This window comes from Morus notabilis, unplaced genomic scaffold, assembly GCF_000414095.1.
Source record: "Morus notabilis unplaced genomic scaffold, ASM41409v2 Scaffold193, whole genome shotgun sequence".
NCBI lineage: Eukaryota > Viridiplantae > Streptophyta > Magnoliopsida > Rosales > Moraceae > Morus > Morus notabilis.
The window spans coordinates 170409-198204 of NW_010357324.1; the positions used below are offsets into that span (position 1 = coordinate 170409).

The 27796-nt window shown below is 33.3% G+C and overlaps 2 protein-coding genes across 3 annotated transcripts in view; one reads left to right on the forward strand and one right to left on the reverse strand.

Annotated features, from left to right (window-relative positions):
- Nucleotides 1–1539: 1539 nt before the first annotated feature.
- LOC21399869 (pentatricopeptide repeat-containing protein At5g57250, mitochondrial) lies at nucleotides 1540–7372 on the reverse strand. Of its 2 annotated transcripts, XM_024168493.1 has the most exons (5): nucleotides 7141–7372; nucleotides 4660–6615; nucleotides 3187–4452; nucleotides 2124–2225; nucleotides 1540–1572 (listed from the first exon to the last, which is right to left on the reverse strand). In XM_024168493.1, the coding sequence occupies exons 2-3, from the start codon at nucleotides 6486–6488 to the stop codon at nucleotides 3285–3287; spliced, it is 2997 nt and encodes a 998-aa protein (XP_024024261.1). In that variant the 5' UTR covers nucleotides 6489–6615; nucleotides 7141–7372; the 3' UTR covers nucleotides 1540–1572; nucleotides 2124–2225; nucleotides 3187–3284. The 2 variants fall into 2 exon arrangements, with proteins under 2 accessions (XP_024024261.1, XP_024024259.1); XM_024168491.1 differs by having other exon boundaries at nucleotides 3187–6615.
- Nucleotides 7373–27367: 19995 nt separating this feature from the next.
- Nucleotides 27368–27796, forward strand: part of LOC21399872 — a 615-nt gene continuing 186 nt past the window's right edge. Inside the window, exon 1 of the mRNA XM_024168560.1 lies at nucleotides 27368–27754. Coding sequence (XP_024024328.1) covers nucleotides 27368–27754 — 387 coding nt within the window. The remainder of the gene's footprint in view (nucleotides 27755–27796) is intronic.

Consider the following 27796-nt stretch of genomic DNA (forward strand, 5'->3'; position numbering starts at 1 on the left):
TTTCCAAATGGGTCCTTAATGAATGTTAGCCAAACTCAAGTCATGGTTTAACTTTATTGAGTTAAATAACATTGCTCTTTTCTAAACTCTTTAAATTCCAAGGTACGGGAATTACCCTCCCTTTCCTTTCTATTTTCCTCACCTAGGTTACATACCTTTCCGTCCCATTTTCTTTCCCTCTTACCAACGCAACCTAAACATTGAGAAGGGTAAATAAAGGTTCTCACAGCAATAAAAGGCCCACAATTTAATAGGCCAAATATGCAGCAGGAATTGCCAAACAAGACCCACACAGTTATAAAACTTGATGCTTCCATTGTCCTCTGCATAAAACATATACACTGGAAATAAATACGTGTGCTTTATATTCAACAGCCAAATATCACCAAGTGATTACTTTCGAAACAATGATCCACAGAGGAAAAAAAAAAGATTATTATTATTATTATTTTTTCCTGTTTCAAGGTAGGTTGATAATTCATATGACTAAACTTACCAAGCCTTTGACGTCAAGAACCTTACAACAGATAAGATAATAAACAAACGGTATACACTATAAAAAACTATATGAAGTCGCTCAAAGAGATAAGATTTCCAACTGTAATTGAAACAAAAAGAAAGAAATAGTGGGCATCAAAGAAGAAAATTGCTGTAAGTTCTGATGATCATGACGACTCTTAGGGTGCGTCTGTTTGCCCAACCCAACTCGAGTGAGCCCAACTTGAATGCAGACTATGGCTCAAGTTTGCCCGATCCAACTCGAGACTACGGCCCAAGTTCTCGTTCGTGAACCACACACTCGAATGAAGATTCCAGTATAACTCACTCACCAACCTGTTAAATTCACTTCACTCGAGTTAAACGCTACAGTAGAGATTCTCTCTAATGTGGCTAAATAGTCCTGATTCCTGCCATTACTGGCATTAATTATACCGTTGCAGCCGTTTTTTTTTCTTTCTTCCTTCTCCTAACTGTTGCCTGAACCATGCTGATAAGCCTTTACTCAGGCAAGTTTACATTAGGAAGAGTAAGAAGACTTAGGAGGAGTTAGAAGTTCGTTAAGCAAGATTGTTAGTTAGCTTGTTGAATAAGATTGTTGGTTAGTTTGTTATGAAGCTTGTTATGAAAGATTGTTAGTTAGCCTAGTTAGCTTGTTAAGAAAGTTTAGGAATGAGAATAAAAGGAGGAGGACACGGTTAGAGGTAGGAAAGGTTTCAGTAATTGTACAAGGGAAAATCTTGGAAACATTTTCAAGTAGGGGAGGCCACGGACCCTCGAAGTTCCGCAATTCGTTGTAACTTTCAGCAATTGTCTATACAGATTCTTCCTTCTTTTTGTCTATCAAATTCTGTTCTACTTTCTGTTAGTGTATCTCTCAAGGTTCTATCACATGCCAAGGGAAAGAATCACAAAGATCTGTACAGCTGATAGGAGTGACCCACACAACGCCTAACTTACTTAGCAATGAGCACCATAACTTAGAAATGTAATGTACGTACAATGAGAAAACAAGTGATCAACCGATTCACCGCTTGACTTGCACGGGGAGATTGAGAGAACTGGTTTTCTCCTCTGCATCAAATCGCGAGTATTCAATTTATCAAGAAAAAGTACCAATAACACTTAAACTTTGGAAGGAATCTGAGTTTTCCAAATTAAATCATAGAAATCAAAATTAGGAGCATTGGGTTCATCTGTAAGAGAAAGGAAAGGGGATTCAGCAGGGCAAAAAAAAAAAAAAAAAAAAAGTGTTATCTAAATTCCACTCTCCTGTCCTCAACGGCAGCCCAAAGTCAAAACCCCTCTGGAATCATGATCAACTCTGAACCCTCCCGAACCCTCCCTATCAGTTTTCTGGAAAGCTTTAAGTCCCAAGTGCAGACCACTCCCGAATCAGAGGATAAGTTTGAGAAAAAATGATTGATTGCTTTATTATGTAGGGCCGAAATGAATCTTTCTAAGAAAGGAATTTCTCCACACCAAAGATGGTGCAGAACCATTCGGGGAAGGAAAAAAAAAAAAAAAAAAACCAAAGTGCATTCTATACTGGCATAGTTTCAAAAGGTTTGATCAGAATTCCAGTTGAGCTTATAAATTTAATCCAATATGAGCTGGTGAAGTACCTGATGGGCAAAGGTTTTGTGATTTACTGAGTTGCTTCCAACCAGAACAGCCATAATGCTCAGATCCTGCGCTCTTCCCCAAAACCGAACAATAAACTCAAACTGCAGAACTCAAGGGAAACAATGTAAGATAATTGCTGTAGGAATAATGAACATCATTTTTAATGCAGGTGATCTCGAGAAATCCATGTTGAACTGTTCCCATTATAATACAGAAAATTTATCAGCTAAGGCCAAATTAGTTGTTGCAATTCAGTTTCAATAGGTCAAACTGTAAGGTAAAATCTCAGGATACTTAGGCTCCGTTCATTTCGCTGATTCGAGTTTTTCTACAGTAAAAAGCTCTCACAAACAATCACATCTAACTTTTTTGCTACAGTAAAAAGCTCTCACATAAAGTCACATCTCAACTCGAATTAAAAACTCGAATCAACGAACTAAACAAGCCCTAAATATTAATTAGCCACCTGCTAATTACTTTCTTGATCTTAGCATCGCCTGGAAATTAAAATTAAATTACATGGCATGTACTTATACTCTTAATCCTTAACAAGCAGTTAAAGTTAACATTTCAGATGTCAGTGACTAGGCCGGGAAACGTATTATTTATGATAACAATATTAACGTGTACTAAGTAATGTGATCACATTTATAATTTATATCTACTAGACCACTGCCACAATTTAACAATGCACACACTTATTTACCTAATTTGTACCATGCACATACTCTTGACACGTTATATTTGACTGTCATTTGAAAAAGATACAAAGTTACAAAGTTTTACTTAGTAAAAGAATTCTCTCAATGACTGTACATAGAATTATAGTTTCTCTAAAATTTAAGTACTATCCGCTGTTAACAGAAAATGTTTCTGATGTCAATAGAAGCTGGAACTCTTCTAAGCCTTCCTTTATGGCAATAAACAGAAGTAACGAAGTAACTGTTCTTTAACCCAAAAACAAAAAACAAAAGAAACAAAACAAAAAACAAAAACAAAAAAACACGAAATAACTATTCATCTTGGAAGATTAAAGCAAAGTTTTGATGAAATAAATGATACCTGAAGGAGGTAGAGAAGTGCAATCCACATAAAAGGGAGTGGACTTCCAACTTTGACAATAATATAATAGCCAGAGATTCTAAGGTTGCTTATTAGTCTTAGTCCACCTTTGGAAATAATTCCTTTGCTAAATAACTAGCCTTCTGCACCTCCCCTCTTGAGCAAAGTGAAGCAACTATTGAATAGTAACTGTTAAAATCACGAAACTGAGATCTTCTCTCTAAATGGTTAAGATCTTTTCCTATCATCTTTCCCTTTGTGTCAAATGATTGAAGCGGCAAATCACTTCCTTCGGGGTAGGTTAATGAGTCTGAGCTGACAGAACCAAATGATTCGTTGTCATGACGCTTTTGTAATATGTGTGATCCATTTAAATGAGGACTAAAAATCCGAGGAGGGAAATATATGGACGCAACTTCATTGAGTACGGTAACTGCTTCTTTGATACTTCCTTGCTCACATAGGCAAATGAGCAAACTTTCTAATGACTCTGCTTCTTCCTCGGTATCAACTTTGTTTATCAACTCCATAGCAGATTCCGATTGAAGCATTTCTCTTATGGCTGTCCTGGTTTCTTCCATCCTTCCTTTGGTATATAGACCTCTAATCAAATACATGAAGCCCAAGAAATCAGGTGAGATACCATTCCTCTTGAACTTAAAAAAATATTCAAGAGCCCCTTCCATGTCACCTTTATGGCAGCAACCATTAATTAGAGCGCTAACGGTGAATTCATCGGGTATAAGGCCTTTTACCTCTAAATCATGGACCAGCTTCAAAGCTTCATCCATTTGACCATTTCTCGAATAACCATCAATGAGCGAGTTATACACACAAATATCTGGTTTATAGCCCATGAAGAGCATCCTCTTGAACAGCTGAGTGGCATCCAGCAGAAATTGCTCTCTACATAAAGCACCAACCAATATAGCATATGTAACTTCAGATGGAATCAAATCAACTTTCTCTAAGGAATCAAATAGTCGAAATGCTTCAACTAGGCAGCCCTGCCGACACAACGCACTTATAACCATATTATAAGAGACAATGTTTAGAGCAATCCCCTTTCGTTTAGCAAAAGTTAAGAGATCCAACGCCTCACTGATATATCCTTCCTTGCAGAGGCCATGAGCCACATATGTATAATCATACACATCCATTACAGGTAGATTATCCTCAATCTCTACAACAAGTTTATATGCATCCAAAACTCTTCCATCTTTGACAAGCTGCTTAAAAAGAGTTCGAGGCAAAGTAACAGTTGCAGAATTAACATTCATTTTCTCTAAAAATAAACGGGCACTATTGACATCTTTCAGACATAGGTAAAAGGCTACAATCTTGCCAACCCTAGGTTCCGCCATACCATATTCTTTTATAAAGTTATTCAAAACAGCCAAACTTAACCACTTATTTCCACTAGTAACTAGCCCTTTTATAATTAAATAGTAAGACTTGCTTGTCAAAATTGATCCTTTCGCCTGCATCACCATTAACACTTCGAATGCAGCACTAGGATGGCGCCTCTTGCACAAAAAACTGATGGCCTTATTGCATAAAATATCGTACACTTCAGGCTTTGTATTATCCAATGTGAGAAGTAAATTCGAAATCCCAGGTGCCCCTTTTTCTTCCATAACCAATTTGATTAACATCATATAAACACCCAGATCCAAAGGAAAATCTTTCTCATTGAGTTCAATAAACACATCAATGGCCAGATCTGCCATACCCTTGTTGCAAAGCCCCCTGATAAGACAATCGTAGACGGCAACCGCAGAAATTGTTGTGCTCCTAAATTCATTAAATATCTCGAGTGCCTCATCAATTCTACCTACTTTACAATACCCATGAATCATAGTACAACATGTAACAGAGTCCGGGGACAAGTTCTTTTCTGGCATTCCCTTGTAAAGCATATATGCATCCTCAAATGCTCCGACCATAAATAGTGCTTTGATGAGTATGTTGCACATAACAACATCCATATGGACGCCAGCTTCTTCCAATCTCTTCTTAGTTTCCAAAATCCCAGTGATATTTTCTTCCTTACCATACCCATGTAATAACGTACTGTAAGTTATGGTATCTCCAATTACACCCTTGGAAACCTCCTCTGCCTCAGCCATCCTCCCAAACTTGCACAGTCCATTGATCACAATATTGTACGTGACAATGCTCGGACTAATCCCTCTCTTCTCCATTTCATCAAGAAGATCGAAAACGCAATCAAAATCGCCCTTCATGCAACAACCATCAATCAAAGTTGCATACATAAATTCGTCAACTTCAATCCCCAAATCTTCAACCATCTTCAAAACTTTGAACGCCTCGTCCAATTTCCCTTTTCTACAGAATCCCAACATGATGGCGGTAAATGTAACCAAATTAGGCCCCAGCCCACCATTCCTCATCTTCTCCAAAAACCCAACCGCCTTCTCTACATCTCCTAGTTTTGCAAACCCATCAACCAGTACAGTATAACTAACAATATCAGGACTTATTCCTTTTTTCACCATATGTCTATTCCTCTGAAACACCTCAGTCAATAACCCTTCTGAAATGTACCCACAAATCCAACTACTAAAGAAAACAGCATCACATTCCACTCCTTCCTTCTCCATCCTAAAAACCAAGTCATGAACCTCATTAACTCTACCCAACTTACAAAGAGCACCAACAAGTGCAGTGTAAGTCACTACATTAGGCTTCAAAGCCTCAGAACTCACGGCATTTTCAAAAAACCTCACTGCGAATTCTGGCCTCCCGATTTGACAAAAACCGGCCAATACCGAACTACAAACAAAATTGTCAAACGGGTATTGAACCTCAGACATCAATTCTAACACCTCAATTGCCCTACTCATATCTCCTTTAGAACTAAATCCATGAATTAACGAACATAACGTGAAAGAAGAAGGCAAAATAATACCTCGGATTTTCTGATACTCCTTTAGTACAATCAATGCCTTTTCTGGGTCCTTCTTATCGGTGCAAAATCCTCGGATTAGAGTATCCCACAAGCGAGTGTTCCAAAAATCTGAACTTTTTACCATGTGGGTCTTCATGAATTGCTCTGCCTCCTTGTACTTGCGCAAATTTAGGAGTGCCCACGTGAAAATTGAGTGTGTTTCGGAGTTGCCTGTGATTCCATTGGAGTTTGCCTGTGAGAATAAGTGGATGATGAGCTTGAACTTGCGTGCTTGAAAGAGGAAAGTGAGGAATTGGTTGAGGGGCTTAAGCGTGGGAGTGAAGCCTCTTTTGAGCAAAGTCTGAAGAGGTGGCGTTTTCGAGTACAACATGGTGATGGAGAAGAGCAAGATCAAGGACAAACAGTCCCTATTATAACGCCAAAATCTTCAAACATGGTTTGGGACGAAACATCAAATTTGTCAACTTATATCTGAATTTGGTTTTCCCCCGAGTCCCCTAAAAACAAAAATGCATATCAACAAACATATTAACATAAATAAAGTGAACTATTTTAGTATTATAATGAACAGATATAACATTCACTGAAACAAAAAATGATCATATTGTACATTCACAGCATACCTATATTCAACCTTATCACCACAGCTACTAAATTAAACCTGTAAATTTTCTTTCTAAATTCAACACTAAAATTAGACAACAAACGTTTACTCATAAGCTCAAAATTAGCGTTAGCATGAGATATAACATGCCTACTAGAAGTGACTAAAAAGAAAGCCTATTAGAAATATACACGTGATTTAAAAATCAAGCTCGATACTTTGCCACACTTCCAACACTCAGAAAATTCTACAATCATGGGGAATTCTAACTTTTTAACAAAGACGAAATAAATTGAACAAACTAAGTCAGAATTTTTATCGAACACATAGTAAGCACTACGCACCAACACAACAAGTCTCAATTCACACCAAGAACACGAAAGCAACAAAACCCAGATGAAAAAGAAAAAGAACAGACCTCCTGGAGAAAGTATCTGTCCAGCTTGTCGGTGATTCCGATGAAGGTCAAGACGGTGATGACAATGTGAGAGAGAGAGAGAGAGAGAGAGAGGAAGAATTGATTTTTTTTTCTTTTTCTGGAGTTATTTTAGTGTGATTTAAATGTTGTGATTTTGTTGTCTCTGTTTGAACTTTGAAGTGTTACATTTGAGTGTTCAACGGAGATTTTATCGTCGTCGTCGTTTTTTTTTTTTTTTTTTTTTGGAAAAGAAATACGCAGATGAAAGTGAGGAAAGAGGAAGAGAGAGGGAGTGTGAAGAAAGAGAGTTGTTTTTTTATTTAAATTTTTAAATCAATGTTTAATAATATTTCAGAATTTCTGTGAAAATTGTTGGTTTCTAAATAATTAATGTGGAAGGTACAAAATGATATTTCACGTCTAAAAAAAAAAAAGAAAAGTCACATAGTTTAAAAAAATGATTTTCATTTAAATAAAATTATAAAAAATACAGTGTACTAAAAACAGCTTATGCTAAAACATAAGGTATCACTATGATATCTTGTCTTTATATTTTTTCTTTCAAAATATGATACTTTTTCTTTATATTATATTAGTTGAACTCCACGTGCTATGCACATGGAAAGTAATTTATATGTAAAGTCTTAATTATTGTGTTATCGTTAAAAGCATATAACATCTAAATATAGAATCCTAAAAAAGAACAAAAATGAAAAAAAAAAAATAAAGGTTTAAGGCAAGAAGCCAAAGAAAGGGGATAAAAATGACTAAAATGAAGAAATAAATAAATTTTAAAGCAAAAGGGATCAAAATGAAAAAATGAAGTTGCAGGACAAAAATAAAAAAGATGTCAAAAAAGACCAAAATGAAAAAATAAATGAGTTTTATGGTAAAAAGAATCAAAACAAAAAAATAAAATAATATTTCAAGACAAAAATAAAAAAGAGGGTTAGAAAAGGAGTAAATGAAGAAATGAATAAGTTTTAGAGAAAAATAGACCAAACTACAAAAAGATGATATTTAAGGGCAAAAATAATAAAAAAAAGCGATTACAAAGACGAAAACGAAGAAATAAATAAGTTTTAGAGAAAAATGAACAAAAAATTGATTTAAACAAATAAAACTTGAGGACTAAATGAAAAAAAAGGTTTAAAAGGGCTAAAATGAATAAATAAATAAGTTTAGGGAAAAATGAAAATGAATAAAATTTGTCCAAAAATAAAAAAAAGGTGTAAAAAGGATCAAAATGAAGAAATAAATTAATTTTAGGGTAAAAAGAACCAAAATAAAAGCAAAATAAAATTTCAGAAAATTAAATAGGGTAAAAACGGACTTAAATCAAAAAATAAATAAGTTTTAAGACACCACCAAAAAAATAAATATCTAATTAATATAACATCTTAAAAAAATAAATAATAATCAACATAAATGAAAGAAAAAAAGTTAAAAAGAAGGGTAAGAATGAAATGTAATAAAGTTCTGGAGAAAAAAGTAAAAGGAAAAAGAAAAGATGGAAAGAAAAAAAAAACATAAAAAAACAAAAAAAACAAAAAAACAAAAGCCGAGAAAAAAACTCAACAAAAAACGAGCGTTTCATTTAACAGTACTTTTTCAAATTTTTATATATGTATAAATAGATATTAGTGGTTTTAATGACTACTCTAATATTTATTTATTAGTGAGCATTATTATTTTAATTGAGAGATATTGATCTAATGATTTTGAGTAGTTAATTAAAAAATGTATGCAATTAATGAGATACATTCTTATCACATAGTATTATTATATTTTTATATTTCATGAATAAACACGGATGAAAATGTAACAATTGAAAATTTATATGTATATAATTATAGCATTTTTTTTAGAAATATACGTTTTCATCAAAGTTAAGTGGGTCCTTTTTAATTCTCATCAACAGACATGCTTTCTTTGATTTTTGTTTCATTTAGAATCTCAAAGTATGTGGGTATAATTAATGTGTTGAAAAATATTACTTCTATTTATAGCTAATATATATGAAGGTGTTTTCTTAACGGGTTTTAGATTTATTGCTGAGAAAATTATAATAAAAATAAATTATAATTTGGTTGAGGCATTTCATGAATAATAGGGTCCAAATAAAATACATATTTTTTTAAAGGTATGCAAATAGAATTACTCATGCTAATATTTCTAGTGGAGAAAATTACAGATTTTATCTAAGACGTTCTATTTCATGACATATTTTTAAAAATTGCCCTAAACTTAATTAATTGAAGCTTCTAAAGCTACAACGACCATTTAAGCCCCAACTCAAACTTTTTATTTTTAAAAATTTTATATAATTAAAATGTGTATTATATTACAATTATATAAAATAACCCCGTTAAAATTTAATCTTATAGCTCTCATTTCCGAAAGCTCAACTCGAATTGTTTATAGCTCTCATTGATAAAAATTTTCTGACTCCGTCACTATCAAAGATTCTAAAGTTGAGAGGATATAACATATCACTGAGAATAATCAGAGTCACGTATATATATATATATGTATATTATACACTACACAATATGCTAATTAACTGTTATAAGAAATATGAACTAAACACAAATCCATTTTCCTTCCAACAGTCACGCCAAACACCTGAGTCATGTCTAGATCTTCCATCTTCTCATTAGCAGGAAGTTTCCGATCAAAATGGTAAAGCAACTGCACAAGAATCAGCTCAACAACCGCTACACCAAATGTCACGGCCGGGCATATTCTTCTTCCGACACCAAATGAAATGTACTCAAAATATGTCCCTTTATAATAAACTGAATTGTCAAAAAACCTTTCAGGACAAAACTTCTCGGTCTCGGCACCAAATAGAAAGTACTCAAAATAGGAACTTTAGCTCGTCAAGGTTTCTTTGATGACTGATTTTAGGAACTTTAGCTCGTCAAGGTTTCTTTGATGACTGATTTTAGGAACTTTAGCTCGTCAAGGTTTCTTTGATGACTGATTTTAGGAACTTTAGCTCGTCAAGGTTTCTTTGATGACTGATTTTAGGAACTTTAGCTCGTCAAGTTTTGTTTCGTCTACCTTTCCTTGCGCGCGAAAAACCCGTCTTTACCTCGGCTTGTGCCTTTTCCATGACCTTAGGGTTTTTGAGCATTTCGGAAATAGCCCATTCTAGAGTTGTTGATGATGTCTCACTTCCAACACTAATAATATCCTGCAAAGATGTAGGTATAGATTTTTTTTAGCATGTTAAGCAAAAACCCTTCTCCGTTTTTATGTTTTTGTTTTTGTTTTCTTTTTAAAGGTCAGATTTTATTTTTCCCTTGAGCTAATGCTGATAATATATATTGACTTGTACTCTTTTAATTTTACGTATGAATTATGAAGAAAATGCATCTAATATGTCCTTTTTTCTAATTTCTACCAAGGAAAGATATTTTATTACTAGAGAAATAACTTAATAGCATTGTCAAAACTGCCTTAAATATGTGCCTCCGTAAAAAGAAAAAAAAATCCATACAGGCTCATGTGTAAAATATTCGTAAACATTCGACAGTTTTCTTTCTTTCCCATCTAGAGAGAAAACACCCCATTCAAGAATCTGGTGATTTGATTGAGGAAGACAATAACTTGACGTGCCCGTTGTCTTAGAGATTTCTACTGAAAATTAAGGCTGCACCAATGGAGACAAGTATTTGTTCTAACCTATTTTCTTAGTAATTTGGTGTGATGATTCATGGAATGTGGAATAAGGATTTAAAGATCCAACAAGTGCTATTAGAGCGGTCATCACATTAAATTATTGAAAGAATTTTCATATCCAATATCTCCGGTTGAACATCATGTTTATTGATTCATATGATTTTTTTTGTCTATAAAATTTTAGATATGCTTTATTTTGTTAAGAAAAGCATATATATTGATAATCATATGAATTCTTAGTGATTGATTTTAATCAAAATTTGTTGAATAATTTCAAATTAATTGTTATTCACAAAATTGATTTTCTAGAAAATTAAGGATTAAGGAAATTTGGTAAAGGAATTTATTAATAAAGTTTTTTTTCGGTTGTTTTGGGGAAACTTTTTTTTCCTTCTTTATTCTTCTCTTCTTCGGATTGAAGATTGTGGCTGGTGGCAGCCTTGGCCACCGGTGTTGAGGAAACAAGGGTGCGGCCATTGGGCGGCACCGACAGGCTAGCCGCGGCGGGATGAGGAACAGCGGCGGCCAAGGCCGCCGTATAAGGAAAAGAAAAAAAAACTTCTTCATGACCGGCGGTCGCATCTGCCACCGCCGACACTATGGATGACTGGTCGCAGCCTTCTAGCCGCGCCGGTGACAGGATAGCCGCAGTACACCACCGCGGCTGCATGAAGTGGCGGCTTGGAGGCCGCCACATCTGGGAAGGGTCGCAATTGCAACCCTAGGGCAGCAACAGCTCTAGGCTTTGGCCCAGAGTTGTAAAAAAAAAAATCACGGGCCCATTTGGGGCCCGTGACAAAAGAAGCCTGCACAGGCCCTATTGGGCATGTGCTTCAGTGAAAGGCCGCATGTATAAACCTGCAACCATAAGGGAAGTTTTGGGTTTATTTTAAACCCAATTTTAGGTATTTGGGTAATTTTTAACGCATTAAGAAATTAAGTATAAATTAATTAAAGATTTAATTGAATAAAATAAAATTCTGATTCTTTGTTTTGTCTTGTTTAATCATTATTGCACTTAATTGTCTTGTATTTTAAAATAAATTAATTGAAATAATATTGTTGCCAAAATAACCTCTGTTGTAGATGTTAATTTATTTTAGAATATAAAGATGTGTATGCATGTTATTTATACGAATAATGATCGGCCCAAAGGAAGGTTATTATTTGGCCAAATAATTGGTATACTTGTGGTAATAAATATGTGACAATTATAAGGTTTTCCATGTGAACAATAGTCAGCCCAAAAGAATGATATTGTTGGACAAGATTTATTGTCAATATTTGATTACTGCGCGGACAGTACCACTTACAAGCTGATATTTCTGGTCCAAAGACTAAATATTAGTGTTGTACTAGGTATCTTGAAATGGATCCACCATCCTTCAGATTGTTTATTTATGTCATATTTGCATTTTTATTGTTTGATTATGCTTATGTATGACATGAATGTTGATTGTGAGTATGTTGTTCTATTTTGTTCTCTATTTAGTTTCTACTACTGCTGCTAATGATCCCAATGCTGAATGTGACGAATTTCAAGATCTGGAAAGAGAACGTGAAAATCATTCTCGACTGTAGGGACTTAGACGATGCGCTAAGGATCGAGCGACCCACTTCTACTACGGAAAATCTAAACACGGATAAAATTGAGAAGTAGGATCGCTCTAACCACATGAGTCTAATGATCATGAAACGCTCCATTTCGGAAGCGTTTCAGGGCTCTATTACTGAGAGCACTAATGCCAAGAAGTTCCTCGAAAAAATTGAGCAATATTTTGCCAAGAATGAAAAGGTGGAAACGAGTAATGTTTTGGCAAAACGAGTAATGTTTTGGCAAAACGAGTAATGTTTTGGCAAAACTCATTTCCATGCGGTATAAAGGAAAGGGGAACATAAAGGAGTACATTATGGAGATGTCTAATCTCATTGAGAAACTCAAGGCACTAAAGTTAGAGCTATCTAAGGATTTGCTCGTGCCATTGGTTCTCATTTCTCTTCCTGCACAATACGGTCAATTTAAGGTGAGCTATAACACCCAAAAGGACAAATGGACTCTTAATGAGCTCATTTCACATTGTGTTCAAGAAGAGGAAAGACTCTAGCAAGATAAGACTGAAAGTGCTCACTTGGCATCCACCTCTCAGAATAAGAGAAAGAAGAGAGATAAGGATACTGCAAAAGGAACACCCAAGCAAAAGAAAGTAAATAAGCAGGATGAGGAATTCACCTGCTATTTCTGTAAAAAGGGTGGACACATGAAGAAAGAGAGTTCCAAGTACACCTCTTGGCGTGAAAAGAAGGGTAAGACTCTCGTTATGGTTTGTTCTGAAGTTAATTTAGCTTCTGTACCTAAAGATACTTGGTGGGTAGATTCTTGTGCTACTACTCACATTAGTATGTCTTTGTAGGGTTGCCTGTGGAGCCGACCGCCAAGTGATGCTGAAAGATTCATCTTTGTGGGCCATAGCAAGAAAGTTCCAGTAGAAGCTATCATAACATTTAGATTATTATTAAATACATGTGTCTATTTTGATTTAATTGAGACTTTTGTTGCACCGTCATTTAGACAGAATTTAATTTCTATTTCTAGTTTGGACAAATCCGGTTATTCTTGTTCTTTCGGAAATAATAAAGTTAGTCTTTTTCATAATTCAAATATTATTGGTACTGGTTCTTTAATTGATAATCTTTATATGCTTGATATTATTACTTTTGATAATGAAATTTTACACACTAGTGCACGAGGTACAAAGCGAAAATTAAATGAGAATTCTGCCACCCTATGGTACAAGCGTTTAGGTCATATCTCTAAACAGAGAATTCAGAGGCTTGTGAATGATGGAATTCTTGGTCCCCTAGACTTGACCGACTTTCAGGTTTGTGTTGAATGCATTAAGGGGAAACATAAGAAAATTATGTGCCGATAGAGCCAAAGATGTCTTAGAACTCATTCATACTGATATTTGTGGACCATTCCCTGCAGCTTCTTAGAATGGTCAACAATACTGTATTATATTCATAGACGATTATTCGAGATTCGGCTACCTGTACTTAATACATGGGAAGTCACAGTCAATGGATCTTTTTAAGGAATTTAAGGCCAAAGTTGAACTTCAACTAGGGAAGAAAATTAAGGCAGTCAAATCTGATCGTGGTGATGAGTACTACGGTACATATGACGAATCAGGAGAACAACGTCCAGGACCCTTCGCTATCTTCCTAAAGGAATGCATAATCATCCCACAATACACAATGCCAGGTAAGCCTAGCATGAATGGGGTTGCTGAGAGATGAAACAGAACTTTTAAAGACATGGTGAGAAGCATGATTTGTCATTCTTCTTTACCTGAATCACTTTGAGGAAAAGCATTAAAGACTGCATTTTATATCCTTAACAGCGCTCCAAGCAAAGCAGTAACTAAAACTCCTTATGAACTATGGACAGAAAAAAGACCTAACATTAGGCACTTACATGTTTGGGGTTAGAAAAGCTCTTCCTAGCAAACTGAGTTCTCAATTAAAGGCTATGTGGATTGCAGCTATTGTATCTACACTCTGGAGTACTTGGTTTCTTCGCAATGAGGTCAAGCATGAAGGGAAACAGGCTTCAGAATTGTGCTTTCAATGGTTTGGAGATTCGTTCAAGAGGCTGACTCTATCAGTTTGTGCGTCATGAATAATATTAAATCGGATCTCTTTACCTTGCGCGATTATAGTCTTAACTGGCCAACCTCATAAAGCTCTTGTCCGAACCAGTTACTTGGAATGAGCCTTTGCCTGGTTGGATTAAGGTGAAAATAGATGGTGCTGCAAATGGAGCACCATACATTCCTTATTCATTTCACCGATTCAAGTTTAAAATTCAAGTTTTACTACAATAAAAAGCTCAGTCATATCTAACTTTTTTACTACAATAAAAAGCTCTCACATAAAGTCATATCTCAACGCGAATTAAAAACTCGAATTAATGAACTAAACGGATGCAGAATGCAGAGGTATTTTTCGCACTTATCGGGGTTTTTACAAGTGTTTGTTTTGCAGTTCCAATTGGTAACGCTTTCGCATTTGAGGCTGAGCTGATGGGAATCATTGTGGCTATTGAACATGCTCATAAATATGGCTGGAAATAATCTCTGGATCGATTGTGATTCAACGTATGTCGTGCAGCTACTTTCTTCTAACACTATTAATGTCCCTTGGCAATATAAGGCTAGATGGATTTCTGCGCTCTTTTTTCTGAAAAAATATGTGCCATGTAGTTTCGCATATTTACAGAGAAGGTAATCAAGTTACTGACAAGCTAGATAGTCGAGCGATTCATCTGCAAGAACCAGAATGGTGGTGGATTGCGCCAGATTTTGTACTCTTTTCGTTTCTAGAGATATGGCAGGGCTTTCTTGTTATAAATTTTAAAGGCATGTTCTTTTAGAGTGTGACTTGAGTATAGTTCTTAAGTTGAATTTGAGTTATAATTTGAGTTTATGTTTGGTTGTATACATTTGATTTATGGTTTGAGATAAAAATCTTTTTTGAGTTTGTGTTTGAGTGAGTCAAAACTTAAATTTATATTTAGATAGTATTTTAATAAAAATTCAATGGTGATGAAAAATTTTAATAGAGTCTATGGGTGGGGTTTTATTCGTCTTTTCGTTGTCAACGCATAGAAAAAATCATCTCAATCAGGATTAAAACGAAAAAGTTATAACATTTTTAAGAATAGAAAAAATATTGTTCATTAATTTGAGTTTGAGTTTCTGAACTCGAGTTGAAAGGAAAACTTGAACTTGAGTTTTAATCCCAAACTCGAGTTCAAACTAAAAAGAACATAAACTTAAATAAAATTGGAACTCGAATTACATTTTTTTTAGTTTTTAACCATGCCGAACAGCCCCTTAATGTTCTAAGACTGAGTACTCTTTTTCCTTTTTTGGTTTTTCCCATTAGGTTTTCCTTGGGAGGTTTTAACGAGGCTTAGTCTGCAGGGTTCGTGCATAAGGATAGTTCAAGCTTGACCTACTGCTAGACCCTGCCGGATCTTCTAGATCTACAGATCAGTTTTTTGTCCTAGTTTAGGTTAGTACCTTGCTAGTTACTGTTTGTTTCTTTTTAATATTTAACTTGGGGTTTGATAAAGGATAAGTTGTTCCGAGTGCCAACTTAATTAAAATTTTTAAGTAACTTTAATATCTGTTATTCTCTGTCGTCATTTATTAATAAAAAAAATATATGTAATATACGTGAACATATTACATATATGTGTATCACATTATGTCGGTGTGTGTCTATTGGTGATTAATTAAAAAAGTGAAAAACGTACCAAGAGGATGGCTTTGATGTTGCTAGCTGTAAGAGGAGGATCAAGATCATCGTCCATTTGAAGCCTCAAGAGAACATCAACTAGATCTTCCTGATCATCATGATTATCATCTCTTTCTCCAGAGATTACAAGCTTCCTCTCTTTATGCTCAGTAATGATCTTCTCCAACATCTTATCAATCTTTCCATGCAACTTCTCAAGTTCACGCCTCGTCCCACTAACCTTTTGAAGCACTTTAACCGAAGGATACAAATCCGCCAGAGAGAACCCGGCTGCCAATCTTATAATATCCTTCAAAATTCCTGAGTACTTTTTTGATCTTCAGATTTCTTACCAAAAGCCGCCCTTCCCGTTACACTATTCACCGATGACATAATTTTCTCGCTAAGATTAATCATCGTTCCTTCGCTTAACCTTATTTTCTCGACAAGATCCGAAAACTCCTCTTCCCTTATGGATCTATTGCCTTTAGAGCAAGAATCCGTGTCATGGTTTGGATTATAGTTCGTGACTCGTTACAGTATTTTCTCTCACAAAAAATACACGTAAACCGAGAATAGTTCTGAATTCATGAACCAAATGCACCTGATAATATTCTCTATAATGAGAAAACATTATACTTGTGGAGACATACGACGAAATTTTGGCTGCAAGAAGAAAGGGCCTATCGGCAAAAGTTGTGTCATGAGTTTTCGTTACCTCTTTAGCCAAATCCGGTGAAGAAACAACTATGTGGGAAACTTGGCCAAGTTGTAAGTGAATTAGAGGTCCATATTTTTTGGCTAACTTTGTAAGGGAATGGTGTGGTAGTGACCCAAAAAGTTGGTGCATATTTCCTATTAGTGGTAGTTTCCATGGTCCCGGAGGCAAGTTTGGCTTTGATTTCTTGGCTAATTTGGGTATCTTTGGTAGTATTTTGATTATCACAAACAAGATGAAAAAGGTGAGTGAGAGAATTGATGGGGAGAAAGTATAAGAAAGATCCATGATGAGTTTGATACTTTTTTTTTTCTTTTTGGTAAATAAGTTTATGATGAGTTTGATAAGCTTGGAGAATAGTGCTATAAGCTAGACATTAGTGTAGTAGAGGAGTCTGGATAGCTAGCATTATCAAGATTCAAGAAGACAACTCAAGAATGTTGACACCTTCTAAATTCCTAATTTCAAACTTATCTCTTATCAAATTCCCCACCACAATTTATTAAAAATTAAATTACAAAAATTCTAAAATTAAAAATCAAACACATGGGATTATAACCTAATCAGATCCACGTGGACAAAAGGTTGCAGAATTGGATAAGCACTAATTGAGCAATTATTGCATAATTAACGTCAAATCTGGTAATTGGCTTTAAAAAAAGATGTTGACTTACAGCTTTTACTTGGATAAAATGTTCATAATTTAGTGATGGATGGAGATGCTTACGTGCACAAACAGGAATATAAAAAGGGGAACCATTTGATATTTTTTTTCTTTTCAATTAAGAAAGGTGGTCTTTAAATTAGAGGCTGGAATTAAGAATTAAGAAAAAAATTACATAATTTACCTTTAAAAGTGCATGGGTCTGGATTGTATCCTTGATTAATATTCTTTTGCTAGTATAGTTATTTAACTAAAAAGATTATTAATCAAGTGTAAGGATAGAAATCTTAACTCATGCACTTTTAACGAGATTTGTCTCATTTTCCTCTGAATTAAAGAATAAAAAAATTCAAGCAATCTCTATATAAACATTGTACCATTGAATAAGTTACTTTAGCCTAAGACCGCTTCGTCTAAACGCACGGGGAGAGATAAGGACGGGATGGAGTTTGGAGCAGATTGCAGATTCAATCTCCTATTGTATATAAAAATAAAATAAAATAAAATAAAAAGTGTTACTTTATCAATACGTACACATATGAATCTTAATAAGCTACACCTCATACTTAACTTCTAACATGCTAATTGAGGGTTTTGACTTGGGACGTAAATCTTCTATTTAATTTTAGTATCACAATTAGTGTCTAATTAATCATATTATGCCACGTTGTATAAAAAGATTAAACTGCTTTTTTATCAACTCTCGTGTGTTTACCATGAGATGATGTGATTAGATTGGTTAGACACCAATTGAGACATAAAAAATTAGAAAGTGAATCTGGATCCTTCGACTTGATGCTATTAGAGATTCTTGTGTTTTACTATTAAAAAAAGAAGAAAGGAAATTGTAATTAATAAGAAAAGGCCTTTTATTGTAGTTTGGGAGAGTTTAGCTTTCATATTGGCAAAAACTCACTTGGATACCTTTTTTTTTTTTCAAAAAAATCATTTTGATACCGTGTATTTTTTATAATATTAATATGGTACTCTCACGTTGTTAAAGTATCATTTTAGTACCCTAAAACCTATTAAGACTAAAAATATAATTCATTAAAAACGTAAGGATATATATTGTTTACACATATTTCCGTCTTTTTTTTTCTAATTCAAACCATTAACATAAAAGGAGGAAAAGTGTAAAAACAAAAAAACAAAAATCTTGTCTCAAAAACCATTTAGGAGTAAAAACAAAAAAAACAAAAATCTTGTCTCAAAAACCATTTAGGATATTGAGATAACGTATGTTTAAAATGTTAAGGCATCATTTTAATATTATAAAAGCATGAAATACAAAAGTCAAATTTTCTTTTTATTATTTCAGATTAAAGACATAAAATATAAACAACTTGCTCAATGTCCCACATGGACCACTTCTCACCTCATTTCCTCTATAAATACTACCACTTAATTTGCACTTTACATAGTATATTTTTTATTTGTTCATGCAGTTTAGATTAAGTCTTAGAGCAATGATAATTTTATATATTAGTAATTGTCTTAGTCACCCAACATATATTGACTAATAATCGAGCACACTATTTAATCAAATCAAATTTGTAGCTCATCTTATTCTCATCTTATTTTATCTTATCTTATCGTAATAACTATATAAAAATCTCAATCTCCACTTTGACATCCTGTGCTTTCACATTTTGACGTCCTGTGCTTCCACATTAGCCTCCGTCTTGTCCCCATTTTGTTCCCATTTTGTTTATTTGTTGTTTCTTTTATCGTTTTCAATGTTTTTTTTTTTCCTTTGTAGTTTTCAATAGGTCTTTTTTTTTTTTTTTTTTGGTTTGCCTTGTTCATTGCATTTATTCATTTCTTTCTTTCCTTTTGTTTTTCTTTACAATCAACAAAATGGTGTACACGTTGAATAGAGAAAAGACATTCTTATATGCTAGCTATATTAAAGAGAATTTTGTGTTTGTAACCTACAGGTTCATAATTTTAAAAACTAATTTGTAGTTTTTTAACTTTTTAGCTATTTAACTTTTGATTTCTAAAAATTTAAATAATAGCTTCTACAATTTAAGATTTGTACACATTTCTTTTGAATTCTAAATAAAAGTCCTCGGGGTTGTTCTTTTACATTTTTTAGTTAAGGTGACTTAAGTGATGATTTTGAGTTGAGTTTGAGTTATAATTTGAGTTGAAGTTGTAACTTGAGTTTGTGTTTGAATGTGCACATTTGAGTTATGATTTGAATTGAGAATCTTTTTGAGTTTGTATTTGGGTGGGTCAAAACTTAAATTTATATTTAGATAGTATATGGGTGAGGTTTTATTTGTCTTTTCATTGTGATGCATAGAAAAAAATTATCTCAATTAGAATTAAAACGAAAAAATTATGACATTTTTAATAATAGAAAAAATACTGTTCATTAACTTGAGTTCGAGTTTATGAACTCAAATTAAAAGGGAAATTTGAACTCAAGTTTAGCCCTAAACTCAAATTCAAACTCAAATTTTACAAAAGAATATGAACTTAAATAAAATTATAATTTGAGTTCAAACTGTAATTTCGTTATAAAAGAACAACCCCTCTTCTTTTAATAAACAAGTCGATAGACTCACAAAAAAATATATGTGAGATATATTGATAATGAGTGATGAGATTCTGAAGCCTTTGTATTGTGATAGTTCTAGCTCTTCCCGTTCGATATCATAATTGCTTTTTTTCTTTGGATTTAGAGCCTACTTTGCATTATTTTTGTCATCTTTCCAATCTCATTGTCAATGTAGATATATTGGTCATGCTTGGAATTGATTCCGTTTTTATTTTTCACGTTTTTTAAGAAATAAAAAATGAAAACGTTTTCAAAATAGCGTTTGGCGCAATAAAGATAAAAAATGAAAATGAAAACGATTTTTTGATTTAGTGTAAAATGAAAGAGAAATGAAGAATGACTTTTAGTTGTTTTTCATTTTTTATTTTTATTTTCTCCTCTCTCGAGTAGAGAGAGAGAAAGAGAGACATTAATGAGTTTTTTTAAATTGAAAATAATCTCTTGATAAAACTATCAAACGCATTTTTAAAAATAATTTCTGTCTGAGATTGAAAACGTTTTCATTTTTATTTTCTTATAAAAAAAACAAAAATATTTTGGAACGATTATTCTTGTTCTGACTAAAATAAGTTAAGGTAAACCGCCATTTTCAGTATTTTAACTTGAATCATCCCAAAACATTACTTTTATTTTTTATTTTAATTTGTTAGTTAAAAATTCGATAGAAGCTTTTGGTAGATTGCAGTAGCACTGTTAATTCAGTAATGGTCTTTTATAAATAAATCATAGTTAAAAATACATATGTTTTATGAAAATGAAATAATATTATTCTAGAATAAGTCTAAAATAATTATCAATAAATTGTAAACAAACACTTTATGTAAAATCAATTTTTTTTGTTCTAAGACCTCTTGCTCTAATGGTACTGAGAGTTTAAATGAGAGGTTGCGTGTTTAATCACGTATTGTATAAAAAAAAAACATCAATTTTTTTGATCGGGTTTCACATAATGAGGACCACGCGGAAAAACAAGTAACCTAAACAATTTGGACCCGTTCGGTTCGCTAATTTGAGTTTTTAATTCGAGTTGAGATGTGATGTTGTGTGAGAGCTTTTTACTGTAGCAAAAAAGTTAAATGTGACTGTTTTTGAGAGCTTTTTACTATAATAAAACTTAAATCAGTAAAAAGAACGGAGCCTCAATCATTGCAACAAATATATGGGGCAATTATCATCAATAAAAAAGTAGGATAGACATTATGAAGATTATTAATACAAAACATTGCTAGTATGGACACTATGAAGGTGATAAATACTAAACAAAAGGGGCGGAGCTACAACATGACTGGAGTAGTGGGCTCTTTACAGGAACACTATAAAAACAAGGCTCGGATGAAGGGTGACAATTCGTGTTAGTGAGTTGTGTTTGTGTCAACCTATTTATTAATTGTGTCTTTGTGTCAACCTGTTTATTAATTGTGTCAAAAAATATTAATTTAAATACAACTTGTTTATTAAACGAGTTAAAAATATCAACTCAAACACGACTCATTTATTAATCGTGGTAATCGTATCAACTCGTATAACCCGTTTAAATTAATATATTGAATAAATAAATATATAATAATGACTTATTTAACACGATCAAGACAAGTTTAACATATTTATCGATCAATTTATCTTAAAAAAAATAAATGAATTTGAGATACAAATATTAAAATTCACATTATTTGTATTTAACTTTTATGTTATATCACATACCATTAGATTGCAGATGACGCATATAGTTAATCGTGTTAATTCGTGTCACTTCGTGTTATGAGGTCAACCCTAACTTAACTCATTTATTAATCGTGTTGATCGTGTCAACCCGACAATGACTCAAACCTATTTATAGTAAACCCAAACCCACTAACGTCGTGCGGGCTTCGAGTTGTGTCGTCTTGTCGCTACCCGGATTGTCAGCCCTAGCTTAGATTGAATACCAAAAAAAAAAACTAATTGCAAGAAATACCTCAGATTCATCAGCACACGATATTTAGAATGCCAAAAATACCCTAAAGATACCAGCCAATATCCACCATGATACGGGCCGGTTTTCACCATGATACTAACATATGACCGGTATACCAGTTGGTATTCGCCGGAAACCACTAGTACTGGCAACGCTAAAATCACAAAAATTCCGTTTAGTTCGTTGATTCAAGTTTTAATTCGAGTTGAGACGTGCTTTATGTGAGAGCTTTTTACTGTAATAAAAAAGTTAGATGTGACTGTTTCTGAGAGCTTTTTACTGTAGCAAAACTTAAATTCTAAACTTAAATCGGTGAAATGAACGAGACTAAAAATTATGTGAAAAATTGCAAAACATATCCGATAATCCATAAACTAAAAAAAAAAAAAAAGAAATCAAATACCGCCCAGTGTCCGCAAATACAGGCGGCACCACAGCCATCCCCGTCATCCAAACACAAATATTCACAAAAATTCCAACTCCACTGATCAGAATTTACAAACTCCAAACCAAAAAAAAAACACACAACGCTGCTTGCCGTGGAAAGTGAACGACAAAGCCGATTCATTGACGAAGCCGGCAAGGCAAATCTCCTCCACAGCAGAAAAGTAATTAATCCTACGTCTTATGCAATCAGTTATTGGACATTAATAACTGCACACATAAAGAGTACAAGAGGAATAATATAATCTTAATAATTTGAGGACATCTGAGTAATATTGTTATATTGTGGAAATATATTATAAAAGGAGTCTAAAAATGATTATTTTTGTGTAAATACTTCTATATTTTGACCCACAATCCAAAGTTAAGTATTTTTTACAATTCTATCCTGAAATTTTTTAATTACAATATTTACATCATTTTGAAAAAAAAATAATACTTGTACACTAAATTTTGATTTGTATGTATTGTAGTTTTAATTTAAATTTTGCTTCAATTTACGTCTCCCCTTGAGAAAAATTAATTTCTCGCTCTGCCACTGTAAACACTATTTTTGTAGAAGTCACACAAATTAGTTGAAGGACCAAATTTACGCGAGAAATCTTTTTCCCCCCTAAAAGCTATGACCGTGTTTAGAATTGATCCCGTTTTTATTGTTTACATTTTTCGAGAAAGAAAAAATAAAAGTTTTTAAAATAGCGTTTGTCACAATAAAGACAAAAAACAGAAATGAAAACGATTTTTTGGTTTAGTGTAAAATGAGAAAGATATGAAAAATGACTTTTAATCATTTTTCATTTTTTATTTTCGTTTTCTCCTCTCTCGAGCAGGGAGAGAGAGAGATAGATATTAATGAGTTTTTTTTATACTGAAAATAATCTATTGATAAAACTATCAAACGCATTTTCAAAAATAATTTTTGTATGAGATTGAAAACGTTTTCAATCTCATTTGCATACAAAAAAAAAATCATTTTAGAACGAGTTCCAAACGAGCCCTATAGTCCCGTCACTCTCCTTATAGAAGTATGTCATTCTCCTTAGCATACCAAAAGATACGACCAATAGTTCTGCATTTTTTTTTTTTTTTACCAACATGGTGCCCATTATTTACTTCCTTTTGAGCTTGTGTATTTATAACTTAAAGAAAATAAAGAATACCACTCGTAATAGGATTAAACTAATTATAACTAATAAATATTTTCTTTTTCTTTCTTTCAGTCATGTTCCTCTCATTTCTTTGGGGGAGTCAACTTAGCCCACATCACAATTCGCATGCTTGTTCTTTCTCAAGAAGTAAAAACGTTTAGGATAATGCATAAGTAATGTAATCATAGTTTTTTTTTTTTTTTTTTTTTTTTTTTTTTTTTTTTTTAAGAATTTCAGTTATACCCTCATTAATTTTAATTGTGCCCTCACTTCATAAAAAAAAAAAAAGAAAGAAAATTATAACTATGCCCCACTCAAGCGTTAAAATATATAATTATGACTCCATTCGATAAAGAAATTATCTCTATTTTTTTTAATAACTCTCCACTGAAAATATTTCTTAGCTCCACCAGTGTATGTGTATGTATATATATATATATATATATATATGTATGTATGTATATATGTACCTCTCACTTAAACATGCACAATATTTTAATTAGTGGGATGGTAATCAATTTTACCCACCAACTTGAATTACCCGCATGATAGACATGATCTTTTCAGGGTACGGGTTTAGGGTTCCCATCCTGAACTCGTCCGGTTTTAAGTTTTTATTTATTAAATTTATATGTTATAATTTGTACTTTTTAATGGCATTATTAGATCTTATGGTGTGTTTAGATGGTGGATTCGCGTCATGATTCGAGTCATAATTTGTGATTTATTACAGTATTTTTTCTCATAAAAAATACACATAAAACGAAAATGATTATAAATTTATGAACCAAACGTCCATCGTACCTGAATTGTGTGATTATTTATATTTGTCTCCTATGTGACTTTTGAGTTCACATTATTATGAATTGAAATCTGATTTCTTAATAATTATAAAATAAACGGTTTGCCCTGAATCCGTGATAGAACAAGTTACAATTTTTTCATGATAACGTGATCATATGGAGTGGGGGATGGCCTCTCTGCCGGAACCCGCCCTTTGCCATCCCACTAATGACTATGGTTAAAGTTTGTTCGTTTTCCTCGCTCAAATTAAGAATTTGAGTTAAAAAGTAAATTTTTGTGAGAGAAAACACTGTAGTAGAAAAAGTTAAATTTGAATTTGAAAAATGCTATCGTCACTCTTTCTGGCCTTGTTTAGTTCGTTGATTCGAATTTTCAATTCGAGCTGAGATGTGATTTTAAGTGAGAGTTTTTAACTGTAACAAAACTGTAATTAAAAACTCGAATCGGTGAAATGAACGAGACCAGTCTATCATTCTCTTTGTTACTTTTTGCATTCACTATTTGATATGTGGACTCCACTAACATGATATATTATTATTTTAATAAAAAAATGAGATTGTCAAGTCCACTTTTCAAAATTCAAATAATGAAAGCAGAAAGTGATACAAAAAAGTGAAGAAAGAGTGACACTAGCATTTCTCTTTGAATTTTTATGAGTGAAAAAATTGTAACAAAGACAATTGAGTTATGATTAGAACTAATAAAATGAACGGAGTCTTAATCACTTATCACGTTATGAGGTTCTTTGCACAGTTGCACTCCTAGTGCCCTTCTTGTTCTTTGTAAAACATATGGAAAAACCATCAGTACCAAGTTCCAAGAAATATCGATGCAAATAGCTAGGGTATCAAAAAATTCACTCTAGCTTTCAAATCCAAGCGAGTCTTCAATGCCTTGTAGACAAACACACATAAAATGAGTCTACACGTTCATTTCACCGATTCAAGTTTATAATTCGAGTTTTGTTACAGTAAAAAGCTATAAGAAATAGTCACATCTAATTTTTTTATTACAGTAAAAAATTCTTAAATAAAATCACTTATCAACTCAAATTAAAAACTCAAATTAACGAATTAAACGGTTCTTACATTTTTTGTATGTAATAAATCAATTACATTTGTACGCTAAAGATGCTTCATTGTTTGATTTTGGAGACATTAGTTGACTTGTTCAGAATTGGCTCAGCTAGCAGCCAAGCTTTAATTAACCCGCACGGCGGTTTTTGAAATAGGTCATCATGTGACCGGTCATGTCTATTGAAACATTTTCCACAACCGTTTCCAATACGCCTATATATATACACTGCTGAACTAGGCGTATTGGAAACGGTTATATATAGATATAACAGTTCGGCAATCATAAGTCCTTCAAATGTAACATTGTACGGTTATAATATTATTTATACTTTATGTACCATTCATCTAACAATACATAAAAGAATTAAAGATTTTTATAAGGCTGTTAGCCTTTTTATTTATTTTTTTTAATTTTTTTTAATTTTTTATCTTTATTTTTTTAGTGTTTTTACATTATAATTTTTTTTGTGTGTTTTATAAAAATATATTATTCATCACCTTATTATTATGAGAGTAATTTTTTTACATTTGTTCCTATTTCATTTTTAGTTGGTTAAAATATTTTTTTTTTTAAATGTGTATCTACTTATATTTTTTTTTGTCAATTGTTATCTTTACACATATTATTTTTTAAAATAATTCAAAAATTCTAATAAATTTCTCACTAATTGGTAAACAATACTAAAAAAAGAAAAAAACTATGACAATAAAATATAATCTACGACCATGTTACATGAAACTTGTTCAGTATTACTAATCACATATAAAGAATTACAAATCCGTGTGAAAAAATATTACACTTGCCGTATCATATACGGCTGTCAGGCTTGAGATTTGTCCATATTTGCAAGAACAATACGTATATAATATAACGAGTCCATGAAAATAATGTGTTGTAAGCTTATTTATATATATGTTTAAACATATAATTGGTTGAAATAAACTCGATCAATGATACTAAAACAAAATCTGAATTGGCCAATGAATTCTAGTGATTTATTTTAGTAGAACATTTCGCTAGACCGGTCAAAATAGAAAGAAAAAAAAAAAAAAAAAAAAAAAAAAAAAAAAAAAGACGAGCTGCTAACATGGAACAGGCCTCTCTTCCCATGCTGCGGCTGGTCGCCTTAGTTGAGTCAAATGAGTTTTGAGAGGCGAAACCTAACCGCCTGACATCTATACAGCCGCACTTTTAAGGATCTTCTGATCTACGACCACCCTACCGTTCGCACTTCTACTTCCCTTATCTTGACTTATAGCATTTTATTTTGTAAATAATTTGAGCCGTAATGTTTTTATTTTATACACACACGTTACAAAAATACATATTTTATTACTCTATTTCTCTTGACTGATTGGAGAACGTCCTTAAACAAATATACTTTATGTCCATATATTTTTGATCCCTATATCACGTTTCTGTTTAAAAATACAACTAGTTAATAAGATACATTAATGTCCTAATCAAAAAAATTAAGGACTGATTACCGGCCCATACCTCACGGCTGAAAGGGATTTATGGTTGGTCCACATAAAGCAATCTTGTCATCAACTTTCAGTTAGAATATCAGTACAGCTGACTTCTATTTTACTCTTAACTTTTCCAAGATCACAAGATGAATTTCTCTATAAAGTCCCAAAGTAGTTGGCCAGCCTCTAACTATTGAGCATTATCTCATCAACTCCCCACAAAAACACACCCACGTTTCTCTCTCTCTCTCTCTCTCTCTCTCTCTCTCTCTCTCTCTCTCTCTCTCTCTCTCTCTCTCTCTCTATATATATATATATATATGTATATACATATATACATATATTTGTAGAACTTTCTTTCTTTATATCTCATAGTAAAGGAAAACAAAAATATGGGTTCGTGTTTATCTTGCAGATCATCATCATCAGAATTAGAATTCAAAGCCGTCCGAGTGGTTCACCTGAACGGCTACGTAGAAGATTTTGAGCACCCGGTTTCGGTCAGCTACGTCACCGGAAAGCCCACCAAGTACTTCGTCTGCACGCCGGCCCAGCTCCTCTCTTGCGGGACCAAGCCCATGAGGCCCGAGACGCTACTCGAACGGGGCAAACTCTATTTCCTACTTCCTTACTCGGCCTTACAAGCGGACGTTTCGCCTTTGGACTTGGCTTCAATTGCGAGAAAGCTCACTGCTCTGGCCAAAACCGTAAGGCGCAAGCCCAACAAGTCTCCGGGCCGGTTTAGTCCCTCTCCGGCCCAATATGGAGGGTCCAGCCCGGTGTGGAGCTCGCCCGCAAGGAGTCCTAACCGGTTTGCTGAA

Coding starts and splice junctions, on each gene's coding strand:
- LOC21399869 (XM_024168491.1), bottom strand. CDS start 6,488: ATGTTGTACTCGAAAACGCCACCTCTTCAGACTTTGCTCAAAAGAGGC.